Below are 19,197 nucleotides of genomic sequence, written 5' to 3' on the forward strand. Positions count from 1 at the left end.
TTGGTCTTTCCTGCATGCCTTTCCATTCATGTGCAATCTGTTTGTTTGTTTCTTTTCTTTTATATTTTTTCCTTCATTGTGTGGATCTGAAAGTTACTAGTTCTTATGGCATTTTAACTCGCGGGGGCAAAGCAACCCAAGCAAAACAGTTGCGTGGGAATTTGGCTTAGCCAGGTGGGCGGGAAAGGAGGGTCTTGCCTGGTTTCAATACTTGCAGCCATTTTTCTCTGCCTTCAGTTATAGCTTCCTGTTTTGGCCGCCTCAGCAGCAGCATACTTTAATATTTTGCTTTCTTGCCTTATTTGATAAAATAAGGTGAACAGCTTTTTTTTTTTCTTTCTTTCATAAGGGGAAACCCATGCTTAGCATTCCATGTGAGCTTGAAGTAAGCATGGTGGCTTAGTTACTTGAGCCAAGCATCCAGCAAACTTTCCAAATTATACTAATTAACAATGTTGTTTTAATAACTTTTATATATATTTATATATTTATATATGTGTGTGTTTTCTGTATGTGTTTCTCTGTTTATATATATTTTATATATAAAGGATTGGTCAGTCTGTTAAACTGGATGTATCTTTTTTGTTTTTAATAAAGTTTGCCCTGCCTTTGTCATATATATTTTTTTTATTCCTCTACCACAGGATAGCTACAGCTCACAGGGTATTTCTCAGCCCCCAACCCCAGGCAACCTGCCAGTCCCTTCCCCAATGTCCCCAAGCTCTGCTAGCATCTCCTCATTTCATGGAGATGAAAGTGATAGCATTAGCAGCCCAGGCTGGCCAAAGACTCCATCAAGCCCTGTAAGTGGCTCTGGTTTTTTTGGTTTTTTTATTTTTTTATTTTTTTGTAATTAATTATATTTTAATGCTTGCTTGTTTGTTTTATAAATTCTTTTTCTTCATTATCCACTAAAGGATTTTCTTTCTTTATAATAATAGGGCTAAATTCTGCTCTCTGACACATGCACACAACTCCCACTGGCTTGGCTTCAGTGGAACCTGAGCATGCCTTTCTGAGGGCAAAATTTGGTCCAGTAGTCATTTAAAAAAAAAAGAGAGTAAAATTTGTGCATCGTACAAGCTTGCTGTCTGGTAATACAGCAGTTGTTGTGAAAAAAACACATCCTTCCCATAATGCATCAGCTTACAGAGCATGCCAATTGTGTTGATGAGGACATCACATTTCTGTTAATGGGCCCAAACTCCTTTGCACAACTGACTTCACAAATGTTTGCTTCTCTATTTATTAGTGTTACATTGAATACAAAAAAAAATCTCCCCCCTACAGAAAGTAAATGTGCAGCCAGTTTCTGAATTACAGGCTCAACACCGTACCAGGCAGTTCAAACCAGCTGGTCATGTACTGATCTGAAACATTTTTAATTCCAAATATTCTTTCTGGAAAAAGGCTCTCGAGGCACACAGCCTAAAATAATACCAAGTCTGATTTGTTTCACTGAGTTGGTTTGAAATGCTCCAAAATATTCTTGAAAAGTTGATGAATGTGTATTTTTATAAAGCTACTTTTTAGGTAAAGAGAGTCATTCACACTAGAAATAGGATATACAGAAAAATCTGTACCCAACCCAGCACTAGGTTTAACATTTAAATAAGGCACCTGTTTCTAGGTGAGAGAGATGCAAAAACTAAAAATAGGAAGAAAGACCAAAAAAAGATAATGTTAACATAAGCGTATATGGGGGTTTGGCCCATTGCTGACCATTTGACAATTTTTAATTGATTCTTATAAACAAGGAAAGTATATGTTGTTCCTTCTTTAGTAAAAAATAATTTATTGCAGCAAAATACTGCAAAAATGGTTATACTAGGAATATAAAGCTCTTTTTCAGTGTTCATATTCAGTTAACTTAGCAACATCTCTTCAAAAACACTTTAATTTTCACAGGGAGAGATATTGAAGAGTCTGTCTCAGGTGAAAGAGAAAAAAGCAATTTTGAGAGGAAAGAAAGTTTAGCCATACAGAAATTGAAAGTCTAGTCAACACCCTGAAAAAGGGGGATGTTATTAATCATCAATGTCCTGCTTCAGCAGATAGATCTGGAGGCTGAAGAGTCAGTTGTACCCAGAAATGTTTCTAGACTCTGCACAATCCAGGGTAACTAACAATTTGCTTTTCTGAGAACGTAGTTAAGCTCTTAGCCATCTCATCTGTGAAGACAAGTTCCTACACAAAGGGCAACATTATTCCTAATGTAGAGGTCCCATGTAAGACCTGTTGAGGTACATAGGATTTATTTAATAGAGTCAAATCCAGTTTCAAAAATCCATGTTCAGACCTTCTGCACTGAAGTAAATTTTACCTTAAAAGAATCAGGGATGTAAGGGAGAACAGAGGAAGTATTGGGATAAAAATGGACCACCTTAAATTTGATGCCTTTTTGGCACTGACTTTGAGTCTCAGAAGGCAGCTGACATTGTTTGTTCCCACTGTGTCCTTATTTTAATAACATTGCTACAATTGATGACCAGAAATGGGGGTTGTTTATTTGTTTGTTTGTTTTTTCGGGGGGGGATAACTGCATAAATACACAACCAATCCATGTTCTCTGGGAGACTGGAAATGTCCAGAGTGAAAGGGCATTCATTCCTGATCAGGTTCTTGTTATTGCTTAATACATCTCAGAAACCATCACCAGCATATATTTTTGTTGTCTCTTAAAATTAACAGAAAATGTTGTAATATACAAGTGGAAGACACAGGAGGAATTATGTTGGTGTTTCATCACAGATAACCTCTCCCAATGTGCTCTTCTTTACAAATACTACATTGTACCTAATGTTCAGAGTTATAGTAATGAAACCACCTGTGTCAGTACATAGGTTTGAATGACTGGAGTAGAACCAGTTTGGAAAGCTGTAGAATGATAGGTAATAATTGAGGCCAACTAACTTATCCTTTTTTATCTGGGGAGACCAGTCCATAAAACAACTGCAGGTTACATTGGCACCAGTTTTCTGATCTTGATTGGAGTGATTGTTGAGAGCTCCCCATCCCTGCAGGGATATAGCAGAATATCTCTGTTTGTTAATTTATTAATCATATTGTCCCAGAAGCCTTTAAAGTTGCTTCAAGTGCTGTGTTTCCACTAAAATTTCTGATTCCTCTAGAAAGCTAGGCTACGGGTGAACAGGGTTAGCTTCTGAGTATCCCTACACCTCTAAAGTTAGGATGACCATATTATTTTGAGGAAAATACGTTATGGGGGGGGACAACATATCCATTCACACATGCACACATGCCTGCCTCACTGAGGTGCCCAAGCCCCAGTCTCAGCCCGCTCCCCTGGTCTGCTCTGTCCCAGCTGATCCCCACCCCAGGGAGGAGGAGCAGTGCTCAGCCCGGCCTGCCCTGCCAGCCTCTGGCCATTGCTCAGGAGGTGCTGGGCCAGGCACCTGCAGGTTGGGTGGCACCACCAACATGGGACTTTTGCTTCAATTTTAGCCAACCAGTTGAGACGCCGGGAAAGCCTATGAAATCTGGACTGCCCTGGCCAAACTGTACCTGTAGTACATCATTTCTTTCAGTGATTTTTTTTTTTATGGAGATAGGGTAGTTACAGTGATATTGCTATACTGTATTGTCATCTGGCTGTTTCTAAGCTCCACACCCAAGTGGGACAAAATGGGTTGAAATTTATTAGTGTAGAATTTAAAAATGTATATAGGTCTATGCGAGAAAAAGACAGTATTTATACCAGGTCATTGTGGCATGAAGTCAAACATTTGGGTTATGAAAACCTCCTACAACACAGTGAAACTCTTCCCTCTGTATATTTGCATACAACATTACAGTAGAGACGGCTGAAAGGTATATTTTCTCCACAGGGCTGGAAATGAGGGATTTGCAAAATCTGCAGAATCTTCAGGCAAGAAAAAAAATAAATAAATAAACCTTAATGTCAGTGACAGTGCATTGTCTCTTGCAAGAGTCCTTTTTAGATTTCAGGTGTGAGCAGTTGTGCCTGCCTGCATACTCTGTGTGTTGGTGTCATGAAATAGGGCTTGGTAATAATGTAAATATTGACAAACTCTTCATTAAAGTGGGAGTAAGCAGGCAGTAAGTGGAGTTATAAATATCTGTATCTTTCTGTCTGTTTGTGCACTCAAACGCAGACATGTTCAGAGACAGCTACCTCCAGCTAAAATCTAAAAAGAACCCTTGCAGGAGACAGTGAACTTCTCAAGGAACTTCCTTTGTTCACCCGATTCTACAGACTTGCCATAGAAATCATGGAAAAGCTTTGTTCTTCGAAGCACAACTGCCTACTTAGTTGTGTTATGAATTATATGTAGCGTGAAACAAGTGAAATGTGGAAATGAGCTGAGTTTTTCACATCATGCTAAATCATCTCCCACTTAAACAAGACCGGTCATCTCTTAAATGAGCCCAGGGACTAGAATAGTAGAAAATATGATACAGGGTGGGACTTGGTCAAGAAGTGGTATAGAGCAGTGGTTCTCAACACTTTTTGTACCAGGAACCATTTTTAAACATTGATGGCCAGTCCCACCCCAGTGCCCCTCACTCCTGACCCAGTGCCCCTGGCTGCAACCTCCCAGTGTGTGGGGCAGAAGTGGGATGACAGGTCCCAATCAGCCCCTTGCAGGCTGGAGCTCTGCCAGCTTGCAGGGGAAAAGCCACAGTTTCCCTTGTTTTTCTCCTTTAGAAGAGAATCCATTTTTTAAATTTGTTGATCTATTTTTAAAGTTTGTTTGCAACCCTTTCGTATATTCTTGCAACCTACTTTTGGGTCGCAACCCACAGGTTGAGAAACACTGGTTTAGAGTGTATCAGCACAATTAGTTGTGCTGTGCAGCCCTTGCATAAACTCCCAAGCATTTTGGAAGGAAACATTGTCTAGTACTCCTCCTTTATTCAATTAAAGTGTCAGGAGTTTCTGTATAATGAATCTTTATTTTCTGGGTTTTAAATCTTACTTTAAAATATACATTTAGACTTGAGGCTGAATTTAGCCATACGGGACTACAGTGTGTATTTGTGTGTGAACAGGCTTGCACACACATCTGTCATTTTAATATATTTAAGTGGATAGAAATGCAGGAGAGAGAAAGACATTTACTTTTGGGGAATTGTGTTTTTTTCCCCAGTGCATTCTTCTAAAGTTAACATTTCATTTAAAAAGAAAATTGCACCCATTTTGCATGCATGACAACCTGAAAGCTCACACAGTGAGAAGCACTTCTTACCTTCTGTAAGCTGTGAAAAGTTTTCAGATTATACTGTCATTTTAGAGCTTGCTGCCACACTGCTGAAAAGCAACATGATTTGTGACATAGTTCAAGAACCCAGTATGAAAATCTGTAAACCAATTTCCATTCTGCTGTTATACTGGTTTAAAAGAAGAGTTTTACTGTGTAAAAATGAAAACTGTTCATTTGAATATTAAATCTGAGCATTCGTCTAACAGTGAACTAGTATAAAAGCAGAATAAAAACTGGTTTATTACCCCCTATATTAGATGTAAGTGGAGATAAAATTTGCTCTATATAATACTTTGTATTTCCTACCTGGTGTGTGAATAAAGAAGCCTGTGACATCAGTCTGAAATTAATGCTGATGAAAAATAGAATCATTTTGTTCTTACTTAAGTGAATAGCCCCATAGCTCCACTTTGTTCTAAGTATTCAAAGTTATAAGGTCATCCCTAGGTTCCCATTTGAGAATCAAATATTTAGGAACACGATTTGCTCTCTTATTGACCCTCCTCCTTTTAGAATTTCCTTCTATTCAAATAATCTTTGAAGTAGAAACAGTGTATTGTTTAAACATTTTTAAAATGAAGCTTTAAAAAAAGACAAAAAACAAAGTGCGTAACCAATGCACCTTGGAATGAAACATTCAGCTGATACCACAACTATAGGCAAAATTATTTACCCTGTTCATTCACAGCTTAACCCACAAGCCTTATGCCAGAGCACTCCCTCCATCCTTTCAAAACCAGCAAACCAAATTAGGCCTATTGACTACAGGGGGAGTTGCACCATACGGCTGAACTGGGTTCAGCAATTTTGCTATTGCACCTTATTTCAAAATATGAAAGATAATATTACATATCAGTAGGGAGGATTACTGTAAAGAAATCAGAAGTTCAGCTACCAAGGTGGGAAGCTTTTCAGGAGGCTATTTCTTTAATTAAAATTAATATCCATCCACTTGAAAAAAACAACAGCAATGGCTCATGGAACAGCCAGATCACCTCCTCTTGGCTTGGATTCTCTTTCCTCCTGGCTCTTCTCCAGAGTTACATTTTCAGTCAGAGACCAGAGGGAGACTGGGAGCCCTTCATATTTTCCATCCTAGGCTGTACAAAGTGATTGGTGGCAGTACTTTGTGTGAGCTGTCATTTGCGTTCTGGGCACCATAATGAGTTGAAATCACCACATGTTGGATGTCAGCACTCTGTGTGTTGCAGTCAGTGTCAAGCCCACATCAGCACCATAGGATGTACATGACTCTAGGAACCTTGATACGGGGTCCTCATTTAGGGTTAGTTTGATGCTTATTTTAAAGTAATGTTTTCTAGAGGCCCCCAGAAATGTTAAAAAGAGCAGAGGAGTGGGCAAGTGTGCTGCAGCATTTTACTACAATCAGGAACAAAGCTTCTTATATGGTAAATAAAGAACAAATTGTTCTCCCTCAGAAATGTATGTTTACAGCTCTTTCCCATACACAGCTCCCTCTCACATAACAATGTCAGAATGTGCCTGTCATGTCTAGTCCTGAATGAGTCCATCTTCAGTAGGGGCAAATCATATACCCTCTGCAGATGCAGGGGGGGATGCTGCAACAACCAGTACAATTCTGCTGAATGGAAAAGTGGCATAGATCTCAATTCACAGGGGCCTGCATACAAAGCAAGGTGCGGTTAATGGATCTGGGCTGATAAGCCCACTTCCACGCAGTTCCATTGGATGTTTCCTCTCCCTCCCCTTGTAAGAAATAATAGGGTCACTGAGGCCCTCCAGCTCAGGAAGAATAGTAACGACACAGGAAGAATTCTTCCCTTTCTACTGCAGTGATTTCCCAGCTACATGAAATTGGGCTCTGCTTGTGCATATATCCTTCCTATGCTCTTTTTTTTCCTGCACAGAATATATGTAAATGACTACATTTTGTAGTTCTTTTTCCCTCTTGTAAGTGAGGACAGTGGTAAGCCATGAACAGTACTTGAATTAGCTGAGACAGCTGATTTGAGAGCTCACACAAAGCATTGTCATCAATCATGTAGAGTAGACTCCTTCTCCTGGCTATCTTTGTCTGTCACTGATGGGAAGAGTAGGTGAGGCATAGTGACATACCTTTGCCCAGTTTGGGCACTGCTCCCAAAGGCAGTTGGTTGTCCTAGCTTCTGCTTTGGACAGTCCCCTGTTCAGTTCCTATTCTAAAGCAGTACTTTGGTCTTTTACTCTATTTTGGGGTGTTATTTTTCTATTATTAAAAATGGTGAGAAAAAGATGTATTTTAAATATAGTTTAATTTAAAATTGTAAAGCACTTTAAGATCTGTGGATGAAAAGCACTGTGTAAGAGCTAGGTATTATTAAAATGACATGAGGCAATACCCAAAACTTGCCTTCTGGGATCCAAAGCTCATATCAGTGAAAGAAACATAACAATAAGGAAAATGGGGAGTTTGGGCCCTTTATTTAAAATCAGATAAACTTGCAGTATCTGGACAGAATGTACTGTTTGTGCCTGAACTAGTAGCCTTCATTCCTGACTGTTGTGTGATAGCTTTAGTTTGTTTGACATCTTCTCTTTTTCATTGTTGTTTCTTACTTTCTTTTCCCTTCTTCTCCCACCCTTCCCCCAACTCTTTTTCTTTTTGTGCTTTAGAAGTCAAGTTCCTCCACCACAACTGGAGAGAAGATCACAAAAATCTATGAGCTGGGAAATGAGCCTGAGCGCAAAATGTGGGTAGATAGATACCTCACCTTCATGGAAGAGAGAGGCACACCTGTGGCCAGTCTGCCAGCTGTAGGCAAAAAGCCACTAGATCTGTTCAGACTGTATATCTGTGTCAAGGAGATTGGAGGCTTAGCACAGGTAAGAAGAAAGAGTTGCAACCAGAAAGTCCAGAAGCTTAGGTGTGCATTCCTTCCAGAGTATTTTCTTTTTGTTGCAGCATTATAAGTTCATCTTGGCACCTAAAAGGAAGTTGACAGAGAAGTTTCATTATAAATATTACTGTAATTTTTATGTGAAGTTCACTGTAGGATGCATATTTGCCTTAAAAATGCTCTGTGGATCAATGGTGACCAGTGCCAGAAATGGCCTAAGCTGTTCAGGGAAATCTAATAGTACTTCTAAGAGAGGATGAGGCGAAAAGACCATTGGGTGAAAGATAAGACTCAATAAGAAGGAAGATCAAAACAAGAGATAGAATCATAGCATCAATGAGTGGGAAGGGACCTAGCCAGATCATTGAGTCTGACCCCCTGCCATGGGCAGGAAGGAGCACTGGGGGTGGGAGGAGTCATAAGACCCCAGCCAGGTGCCTATCCAGTCTCCTCTTGAAGACCTCCAGGGAAGGTGAGAGCACCACCTCTCTGGGAAGCCTATTCCAGGCACTGGCCACCCGTACAGTGAAGTAGTTCTTCCTAATATCTAACCTAAACCCATGCTCCCTCAGCTTGTGGCCATTGTTCCTGGTGACTCCAAGGGGGGCCCTGGTGAGCAGACTTTCCCCGAGTCCCTGCTGCTGGCCCCTGATAAGGTTGTAGGCAGCCACAAGATCCCCCCTCAGTCTCCTCTTGTGGAGACTGAAGAGATTCAGGTCCCTCAGCCTCTCCTCATAGGGCTGGTCACGGAGGCCCTCAACCGTACGAGTGGCCTCCTCTGGACCCTCTCCAGGTTCTCCACGTCCCACTTGAAGTACGGCACCCAGAACTGGACACAGTACACCAGCTGCGGCCTGACCAGCACCGCATAGAGGGGGAGCAAGACCTGTCTGGACCTCTTAGTAATGTCCCTGTTGATGCATGACAGGGTGCGGTTGGCTCTGCCTATTGCTTCGTCACACTGGTGACTCTTATTCATCCTGGAGCCGATCCTGACTCCAAGATCCCTCTCTGCCTCTGTGCTGCCGTGAGGGTCAGCCCCTAACCTATAACCATAATGCTGGTTCCCTCTCCCCAGGTGCAGCACCCTGCACTTGTCCTTGTTGAACCGCATCCTGTTCACATCCACCCACTTCTCTAACCTATCCAGGTCTACCTGGATGTGGTCCCTGCCTGCCGGTGTATTCACTTTACCCCACAGCTTGGTGTCATCAGCGAACTTGAACAGGGTGCTCTCCACACCCTCATCCAAGTCGCTAACGAAGACATTGAACAGCACTGGCCCAAAGACCGAGCCCTGGGGGACTCTGCTGCCTGCACCCTCCCAGGTCTACATTGACCCATCCACTACCACCCTCTGGGTGCGCCCCTGGAGCCAGTTTGCCACCCATGTGACCGTGCATTCGTCAGTGCCACAGCCCCTCAGCTTGCCCACCAGAATTGGGTGGGACACTGTGTCGAAGGCCTTCTGGAAGTCCAGGAAGATTACATTGACTTCCTCCTTCCCATCTAAGCTCTTTGTTACCTGGTCATAGAAAGAGACCAGGTTTGTCAGGCAGGATCAGCCTTGCACGATCCCATGCTGGTTACCCGTCAACATCACTTCCCCTGCAGGGTTCTCACAAATGTGGCCCTTGATAATTTTTTCAAAGACCTTCCCCAGGATAGAAGTGAGGCTGACTGACCTGTAGTTGCCAGGCTCTTCCTTCCTCCCGTTCTTGAAAATAGGGACCACATTGGCCCTTTTCCAGTCCTCAGGGACTTGGCCTGAGCACCAGGAGTCTTCAAACAGCCGTGCCAGTGACTCCGCAATGACGCCAGCCAATTCTCTCAGCACCCGCAGATGAAGGTCATCTGGGCCCGCCGACTTGGACACAGCTAAGCCCTCCAGGTAATCCTTAACTAGGTCTGAACCAGCAGTCGGGGGGACTCACATCCTTCCTGGGCCTCTACGCTGTCATCCAAGAGCTCCCCATTGTCAGCAGACAGGAACACAGAGGCAAAGAACTTGTTGAAGAGTTCTGCCTTCTCTCGCGTGTCCGTCACCAACTGCCCTGCCCTGCCCTGCCCCGTAGGGGTCCAGTGTTACCCCGAGACTTCTTCTTGCTGCCTATATACTTGAAAAAGGACTTTTTGTTATCCTTAATCGCAGAAACTAATCTAAGCTCCAATGCTGCTTTAGCCTTCCTCACCAAATCCCTACAAGCTCGGGTCAGGGAGGTGTACTCCTCCTTTGTCCCTGCCCCCTGCTTCCACCTCCAGTATGCTTTTTCTTTGCCCTCAGGCCAGCCTGGATATCCACACTCAGCCTTGAAGGTTTCTTGGACCCTTTTCCCGCCTTCCTGCGCAGTGGAATTGCGTCCTGCTGCGCCCCAAGGATAGCCTCCTTGAGGAAGGATCACCTGTCCTGGACCCCCATACTAGCTAACCCCTGGGCTCCGAGTGCCTCCCTGGCTACTGCCCTCAGCACATCGAAGTTGGCTTTCCTAAAGTCAGGCATTTGCGCTGTGCTAGTTACCCTCCCCACCTTTCTCTGAATAGCAAACTGGATCATTTCATGATCCTTGTCCCCTAGCCTCCCTTGTACTAGCACCTCCCCCACCAGGTAATCCGCAGAGGCTAACACCAGATCCAGTATGGCATGTTCTCTAGTGGGGACGTGTACCTCCTGCACAAGGTGTAGGTCCTGTACGCAAGTCAGGAACCTTCGTGAGTGGCTAGACCTGGCCAACTGCTCCTCCCAGTTGATGTCAGGATAATTCATATCCCCCATGACCACAACATCCTTTGCACGCACAGCCTCCCCCAGCTGCCTGGAGAATTCCTGATTCTCTTCCTCTTGATGTGGTGGCCTGTAGTAAACCCCTACCACCAGATCCCTCTCCCCCTGCCCTCCTTGAAGTTTGACCCACAGGGTCTCAGTTAAGCCTTCCTCTGGTCCCATTTGGAAAGTAGAACTGGTATACTGTTCCCTAACATAGAGCGCAACCTTCCCCCCACCTTTTTTCCCCTTCCTATCTCTTCTAAACAACCTATAGCCCTCTATGTCTAATGCCCAGTCAAATGTTTCATCCCACCATGTCTCCACTAGGCCAACCAGCTCGATTTTACTACTTGCAAGCAAGAGAGCAAGCTCCTCCTGCTTGTTCCCCATGCTTCTTGCATTAGTGAAGAGACACCTTAATCCCCCCAAGGGAGCCCTGGGCACCCCACCTTCCTGAGAGACAACTGGTCCCTTGGTATATACCTGGGCAGGTCCTACACCTGGTTGAGTTTTCTCTTGCTCCTGTGGATCCCCATCCCCTGACAAACTTAGTTTAAAGCCCGCCGGAGGAGGTCAAGAGATGCATAGTCTGAAATTCATCCATCTTAGACAGGCATGGTACCTCAAAGGAAAAGCCAGTTCATGTCTCTGGAGAAGTGACAGGGATATTTACAAGCCTTGTCCCAAATCCCTTCTCTCTCCCCCTCTCTTTACCTTACTCATCACTTGGACAAGAACTTTAGTGTCCTGTCCCCGTCTCCTTGTGTCCCCTTGCCCCACTTAAGGTCCCACTCTGTCTATTTAAGAAGTACTTCGAATATATTTCACAGTGTCTCAATCTATATAGATATGATAGTAATCCATGTTGGGGAAAGAGAAATCAATCCCCAACCCATGAAGACCTTGTTACCTGTGTGATCCTGTAGAATTGCTCACAGCCACAGATTATTTAAAAATTAAAATAAAAGGGGACAGGCAGAGCCAAACAGTGAGTTGCCCATGAGCCAGCAAATGGTGGTGGCCCCTGATTTAATCCAAAGGCAGAAGAGAATGGAGAAAAGGCTCCAAATAAAAAAAGGCCAAAGGGCAGACATACAATCTGTTTATCTCTCCCTTCAAGTAAATATGACTCTCCCCAAGCCCTTCTCCCCCATTGAATAGTATGTCACAGCTGGGAGAATCTGTGGTTCATTTCCCACCTGTAAATTAGTAATCTTTGTCTGACTCAGAAAGATGTGACAATTTATTTAGGGTACTATCCCAGTGATGACTGTACAATAGACTGAGCCTTTAATGTTGGTGCAAGACTTTGAACAGCAAAAACACTAGCGTAGACACATGATGCTCAGTAGTAGCATTATCGGATTAGGAATTCAGAACCTTCTGTACTTCCAGCTGTCTCAGGAGAGCATGCTCTCTCCCCTCCCTCTGAAGGCCCAATCCAGCTCTCCACCGAATACTACCTATAGTGGTAAGAGCTCTCAGTGCAAGCGGAATTGAGGGGCAGGGAAGGATGAAGGTGATCAAGATTTGCAGATAAGGCCCCAAGTCCCCAAGTTATTAACTAGGGCTGGGATGCCAAATTTATCAGGCCCCACAGGTCAGATGAATGGTCCATTCTGGGTTGGACCTGGGCTGATTCTGGCCCACAGGCCAGCTGGATCCAGTATGTGGAGCCAGTCTGGCCCAGGCACTGCATGCAGTGCACACCAGACCAGACCTGCACTCCATATAGAGTGTGCATCCCAGCCTGTGGCTATGCAGCATGCAGGTCCACGCCAGGGCCCATGGGCCATATCTTTAATACATCTGTTCTAGACACCTAAGGCTAATCTATGAAATCTGAAATTACAAGTATATTAAATCAAATTGGGTTCATAGAAAGTGGGCCCTGCTTAATCCTCCCATTAAGCAGTCCTGGAAACCCTTTTCCAATAATTATTAACCCTTTTTTTACACCACAGTAAAGGTATATAGTCTTTGATATATTCACTCAATTAGACAGTGGCCCTTCTGCTCTACATGATGTTCATTGCTGATGTAGAGGAAGAAGGAAAAGCCAAATAAAGTGTATCTTGTCACTTGCTGACTGCTGCATATGGATGAAAGCTGGGATTGTGTTTTGACTTCTGCAATAATCAGCTGGTGCCCACCCAGGAGCATGAAGATACTTGCACACATTATTGGTCATAATATTATGGAGCTGCATTTTAAATCTAGCTTGCAGCCTTTGATTCTATCTAGAGTACACAGTAAGTTAATATTTCATTAAAATGAAGTTAGTGGGGTTGGAATTTAATATCCTAAAAGGCTGTGATATACGTTCATAATATAGGTTTCTTCCTGTTCATTTTTTAAACATGTTTCACCAGGGGCAGACAAAGTCCAGCCTGTGGGCCATAGTGGGCCCCTGGCAGACTCCATTTCCCAGAAGCCCTGCCTGCATCGCTGCAGCCAGTTTCCATGGAGACCCTAGGAGTGGCGGGGCTGTGACAGCTCAGGAACAGGGTTTCCATGAAGCTAGCCCCCAGCAGCACTGGCAGGGTGTGCAGCAGGGTGGAAAACTGCTTCAGGGCCAGGATTTTTCAGCAGTGATAGCGTGGACCAGAGCTGGGGCAGAGCTACAATCTGCTGGCTGCATGCCCCAGGCATATGCAGGCAGGCAGCAGATCGCAGCTCTGCCCCAGCTCCTGTCCACACTGTCACCACTATAAGATCCTAGCCCCAGAGCAGCTCCCTGCCCAGATGCATACCCTGCCAGTGCTGCTGGGGCTCGTCTCCATGGAAACCCTGACCGTGCGCTGTCACAGCCCTGCCACTCCTAGAGTCTCCGTGGAAACCAGCCATAGCAATGCAAGCAGGGACTGCTGGGAAATAGAGTCTAGCCGCTGGCCAGATCTCCCATTTTGCCCACCCCTGCTTTAGGCTCAGGCTTATTTTCTGCTGTTGAAGTGTGCATATCAGCAGTAATTGGATGCTTTCCCACTCGCATTTAAGAGACATTTTTGTTAATAGTTCACGGTGGACATATTAATACACATTTTGCCTGATGGAGACAATAGAGAAATGCACAGGTTAATGTAGGAGGACTTGTTTAAATGTACCAGGTGGTGCTGTCATGAAAAATAAGGTTGCCCATACCACGGTATTCCACACTTCATGACCTCTGCCCTGTCAGGCACAGGGCAGTGTTGTGCAGTAGGGGGGTGTATGGCATCAAGGAAATGGGCATCAATGACTACATGACTAGGTTTCAAGCCTCAAAAGTGGCAGTTTTTGAAAATCATTTTCTCTTAACACCTGTACTGCTGTAGATATACACAGGGAAATACAAACTTCCCTTAGCTATGCTGGTCTGCATGTCATTAACACAGTTACTAAGAAACCCTTACTGTCTGGCAGCAGTCACAGGATTATTAAACCCAAAGAGAGAAACATTATAAATATCCCCTTGGCTGGCATACAGGTGTTTGTAGCAAATATGACAAATAATAACCATTGTAGTTCTGCCAGCTAAGATGAGGTCACAAAATCTCCTGCTTCAGGATATACACTGATCTCTGTAGCATTTACAGCAAATTTTACCCCCAAATAAGATGGGATCCTAGTAGTTGTTCACACTTTCAGCTCCTTTTTGATCACTCAGTTGAGTGTGCTCAGCACCTCAGTGGATCATGTCTGGCATTGCACAGCTGGCCTGAGGCATTGTGGAGGGCCTTTTCACCCTTGTTCTGAAGTAAAAATCTTGGTGCTGCTGATCCAGGAGTCTCATCTGGTAGAGCAAAGCACTCTTCTTCTTATCACAAGTCTGTTCTTGAACAACACAGGAACACACATTTTCAGGAACAGGTCCTTTAGGACTCTGGCTTGCACAGCACAGTAGCGTTCACACCAGCAGCTGTTGTAATCTGAGCTGTAACACAAAACCCCACTGAACTGTCCCAGTGTGTTGAGAGTCAATTTAATTATTTCATAAGGGTACTCACTTGACTCTGCATCTAGTTTTGCAAAGTGATCGTTGATCAGTCCCACAAGGAGCCCTATAACTGAAAGGACTTGAACCAAACATTTCAGGCTGAACTGTCAGACAGTTGGGGGCTGTTTCAGAGGAAAAATTAGTTTTCATATCAATGCTCAAACACTTAAATTGCAGAATAACAGTGTTATTGCTTTTTAAATTAGTTTTTAGAAGCTCTTTTTTAATTAGAACGGGGTGGGTGCTTGTGTGTGTGTTGGAGAAAGTGAGTGAGTGTGCATTTGCTTGGAGATAAATTGCTAACTGAACAGCACAAGCCCTGGAAGAGTGCAGAGCATTTAGAAGATGCACCATGCAGAAGACTCAACAAGGAAAGCTTTTTATGTAGCTATCAGCAGGTTCCTTAATGGTTTTATAACTGTAAATGCTGTCTATGCATTACTGAGTGTGGGAGTAATGAGCATTAGTTAAGAGAGGCAAATAAAAAAATGTAAACCAAGACATTAAGTGCTTTTTTTTTTTCCTTTCTTTTTTTTTTTTTTTGGTCTCCTCCCAGCTTTAAACAAACCACTTCACTGCAAACTAACAATTCTGCCATTTATTTTGCTAGGTTAATAAAAACAAGAAGTGGCGCGAACTGGCAACCACCCTGAATGTTGGTACGTCGAGCAGTGCAGCCAGCTCCCTGAAAAAACAGTATATTCAGTACCTGTTTGCCTTTGAGTGCAAGATTGAACGAGGGGAGGAGCCCCCTCCAGAGGTCTTCAGCACTGGAGATACTAAGAAACAACCTAAGATTCAGCCGCCATCTCCTGGTAAGTAGGAGAACTGCAGGTTCTTATAGCAGCATTTTTAAAAATGCAGATCTTTTAGACAACATCTTGCACCTCTGACCCTCCTTCCCCAGCTGGCATTTTAGGAAGATCCCTTGCTAACCTTGGATAACTTAGCTGAATAGATACATCTGAGGATTTCACTTGTGTGTCTGAATGGGCTCCAGGCCTGTGTCAAAGTTAAGGAGAAGCAGACTGCAGAGCTATGTATCTCTTCCTCAGATACATGCACAGGCCAGTGCACCTGTACTTCCTTAAGCATTTGCATGTCTTGTCAGTCTGAAAAATAGCAAGATCCTAAGGGTTAAATTACTAAATGGTAGCAAATAACAATGGCATTCTGCAGGGATATGCATCCATGCTCTGTAAAACATGCAACTCCCAGTACTGCAAAAATATATCCTGACTATGGACCAGATTCTGCAACCCACAGTTTCATTAGTGTGAATCTGGAGTGAATTGCAACATTCTGGCAAGCAGAAACACTAATCAGTTAGGGTTAAGATGGCAGCTCTGGTCCAGTAAATGGAATACAGCCTGCTTCTCTGATACAGTTATTTTTAAATGCAAATGGAGAGAGTTGAGAGAATACAGAGATTTTGCTCACTACTAGACTTTGTAGTTTGGAATGTGTCACTCTCGTCTGCCATAGTCATTAATCTTGCACATTAAAATAATTGATATTGGCCCTTTCTGTATTCTGTTTCTTATTGTCAGGAGTCACAAGAACTGAAAGCGCTTGATTTTGGCTTCTGTCTCAGTGTGTACAGGATGGTGTTTGAAATAGACAAAGGGAGTGAGATTTTCTTGTTTTATCTGTATTCAACTTGAGACTCTTAATAGTTGACAACTGTTATTGGCATCCGATAGAGAGAAACTTAAAGGAGTTACATGTTCAAGAAATGAAAGAGGGGGTAAAGGACATTATTGTTCTGTAGCATGTTTATTTCTTGGCTTCATTTGGAAAAAGACATCAGAAATTGTCATCATATATATTTTCTGCCTCTGAAATCACACAAGGGTAGAAATGTTACAAGAGTGAATGGTAGAATAGGGGCTTCTCAGACTGTTTTGTAGAACTATATTTAATGCAGAATAATCTCCTGGTTACATACCTTCCCATTCACTATGTTGCAAGCCATCTCCCCTTGCTGGCAATACAATTCCATTCCTGTGACAACTGCAGCATTTGCTTACATTGACAGGTTTTAGGAAAATTTTTAACATATCTTAGTTTCTGTTATGCATGTTGACAGTCCAAAAGAAGGAGAGAACAGCCAGTTCTCCACAGAATTTGCAGACTGCAGGCCCCAGTTTGGGGGCCTCTCTTACAGATATAAAAAGCACAAAGAGCTTTTAAGTTATGTAGTGCCTTCCCTGGCCAGGCAGGATTATTCATTGTAATAGTGGTTCCCAAACTGTGGCTCTCACTAGTGCTCATGTACTTCTGTAGTATTTTCCTTTCAAAATATGATGGTAAGGCTCATTATGCCCTATTAAAAATTTAGAACATCGACAGCAGTTTAGTGGCCCAAAATATTTGGAAACCACTGTCTAAGGATGCTCTGTTGTGCTTGGTCCAGTGTGCTAAATATCTCAAGTGATAGGACTGAAATCCCTTCGCCTGTAGTAAATATTCCGTAAACTAACATTGTTAGGAATTTTTCCTGATATTCATTTTCAATTTACCTTTTTTCATCACTAGCTGACCTCTTTAAAACACCTGAAATAATGCGTTCCCCTCTGTAATGTTTAACCTTATAAAACCTTAATGGGGCTTGTGCCCCATCACTAGTTAGTTAATATGTCAGACAAGTATCTCACTCTGAAAAGCAAGTTTGAGAGCTGAAAAGGGACCCAAGTGTTGTAAGCAAGGTTAGTCTGGGTATTTGAAAGTCTAAAGGAAGCATAGATTGGTCAGGACGTGCATTGTTATTAAAAATTGAAAGCTCTTGGATTTGACTCCTTCACCTACAGAGAGAGGATGGTAAATGGAGCTGAAGCCATTAGATGCGTTAGGGAGGAGACTAAGAAAATACATCTATTTTTAAAATGAAAAAGCAGAACTAAAACTGAATGAAATATTTTGCTTCCCTCTTCCCTGCTCCCAATGTTGCCATTTGGTAATTTGGTTAGTGACTCAGGGGGCAACTGCCATAAAACTTGCCTGAATTTTGAGATCTTGTTTTAAATATCAGGACCTTAAACAAAAGCAGAGAAACATTATGGACTGCTCTGCTTGTATAGATTCCAGTGTAGCTTGGAACTAGAAACGAAAACCACGAAGTCCAAGTTTAAATTTAATCACAACGTTACATGCAGTTCAAACAAGCTGTCTATGAAGAGAACTGAAACTATTTTTCTAAAATAAAAACACAACAGGGCATAGGGACCAGAAGAGGGGGGAATGAGTAAAGATCTCAAGGTTTGTTTTGTTTGCTAGAAAAGAAGTTGTGTCGCTGATTGGACTGCACTTCTGTATGGAGAAAGGCTTTCCCAGTGTGTATCGGCTTTAGTACATGAAATCCCGCTGAGGTGTAGATGCCGCAAAAAGCACAGGCCTGTTCTCTTTAACAGTCAGCCTTTTTTTTTTTTCTTTTTCTTTAGCTTATGGCAACATTAACGTTTTAACTACACAAAAGAAGTAGGCTTGCAGATGTACTGTAGATAATCCATTCCTCTTTTGTTTTCAAATAGAACAGGAAGCAGTAGACTAAAGAGTTCCTAGCTTTAAATGCTACGGTCACACTTGTGCACTGGTTCCATACAAGCAGGCCCCAGTATCCTCGTGGAGCCCCAGTACATATGTGTATAGACATTGAACTCTGTGGATCAGGGGGCCCCATCCAGCCCTATATTCCAGTTTGTCACAGGAAGGGGAAGCTGGGCTTGGTCCATGCCTGCAACCAGCTGAGGATATGAGCCAAGGACAAGGATGGGGAAGCAGCTTGAAAATCACTTATTTAAAAAAAAAAACCCAGGAAGCTCAGTTGCTCATAAGAACTGAAGGAACTTGAAAAGAGCAGGAAGACCTTTGCTAGAATTTCTGGGTGAAAGGAGAAACCTAGTTCATGTGCAGGAGGTGGTGGTGGTGGTATGCTGCCCCACTGGCTTATTGCATTGCATAAGGGGGTGAAATTCTGTTACTGCTTCCATTCCTTGCAGCCCTGCTGACTTCAAAGTAGGTGGGGGATATAACTGAATGCAGAATTTCTCTCTCTGTGCTGCACTTGACCATCTAGGGAAAAGCCCTAAAGCGTGAATAGAGGGATTGGATTAGTTTAGCAAAGCAGCAGGTCAGTGGGCCTTGCAAACTGGTGATCTATACATCAGCTGATTTTAATTGCCTGTTTTAATGCACAGCTTGCACATACATCTCCAGTCTCTTCAGATACTCCCAGAGAAAGAAGGTGGCTCTGAGTGTGTCAGATTTCTTTCTCTTGGGAAACAGCAGTTGAAAGGGTTTTGAGTGCATTGTATACAGTTTTCCCATGCTAGCTTAAATCTGGTTAGCTTGGGT

The 19,197-nt window shown here is 43.1% G+C and overlaps 1 protein-coding gene across 16 annotated transcripts in view; it reads left to right on the plus strand.

Annotated features, from left to right (window-relative positions):
* Positions 1–19,197, plus strand: part of ARID1B (AT-rich interaction domain 1B) — a 446,992-nt gene that overhangs the window by 398,351 nt on the left and 29,444 nt on the right. For 12 of the 16 annotated variants that reach the window (XM_090041894.1, XM_090041757.1, XM_090041776.1 and 9 more), the window contains 3 exons: positions 645–803; positions 7,881–8,090; positions 15,455–15,659. In XM_090041894.1, coding sequence (XP_089898020.1) covers positions 645–803; positions 7,881–8,090; positions 15,455–15,659 — 574 coding nt within the window. The remainder of the gene's footprint in view (positions 1–644; positions 804–7,880; positions 8,091–15,454; positions 15,660–19,197) is intronic. The other 4 variants (XM_090041803.1, XM_090041855.1, XM_090041874.1 and 1 more) reach the window with 1 other exon arrangement.

Source organism: Crocodylus siamensis, chromosome 1, assembly GCF_052110815.1.
Source record: "Crocodylus siamensis isolate JL-2025a chromosome 1, ASM5211081v1, whole genome shotgun sequence".
Taxonomy (NCBI): Eukaryota; Metazoa; Chordata; order Crocodylia; family Crocodylidae; genus Crocodylus; species Crocodylus siamensis.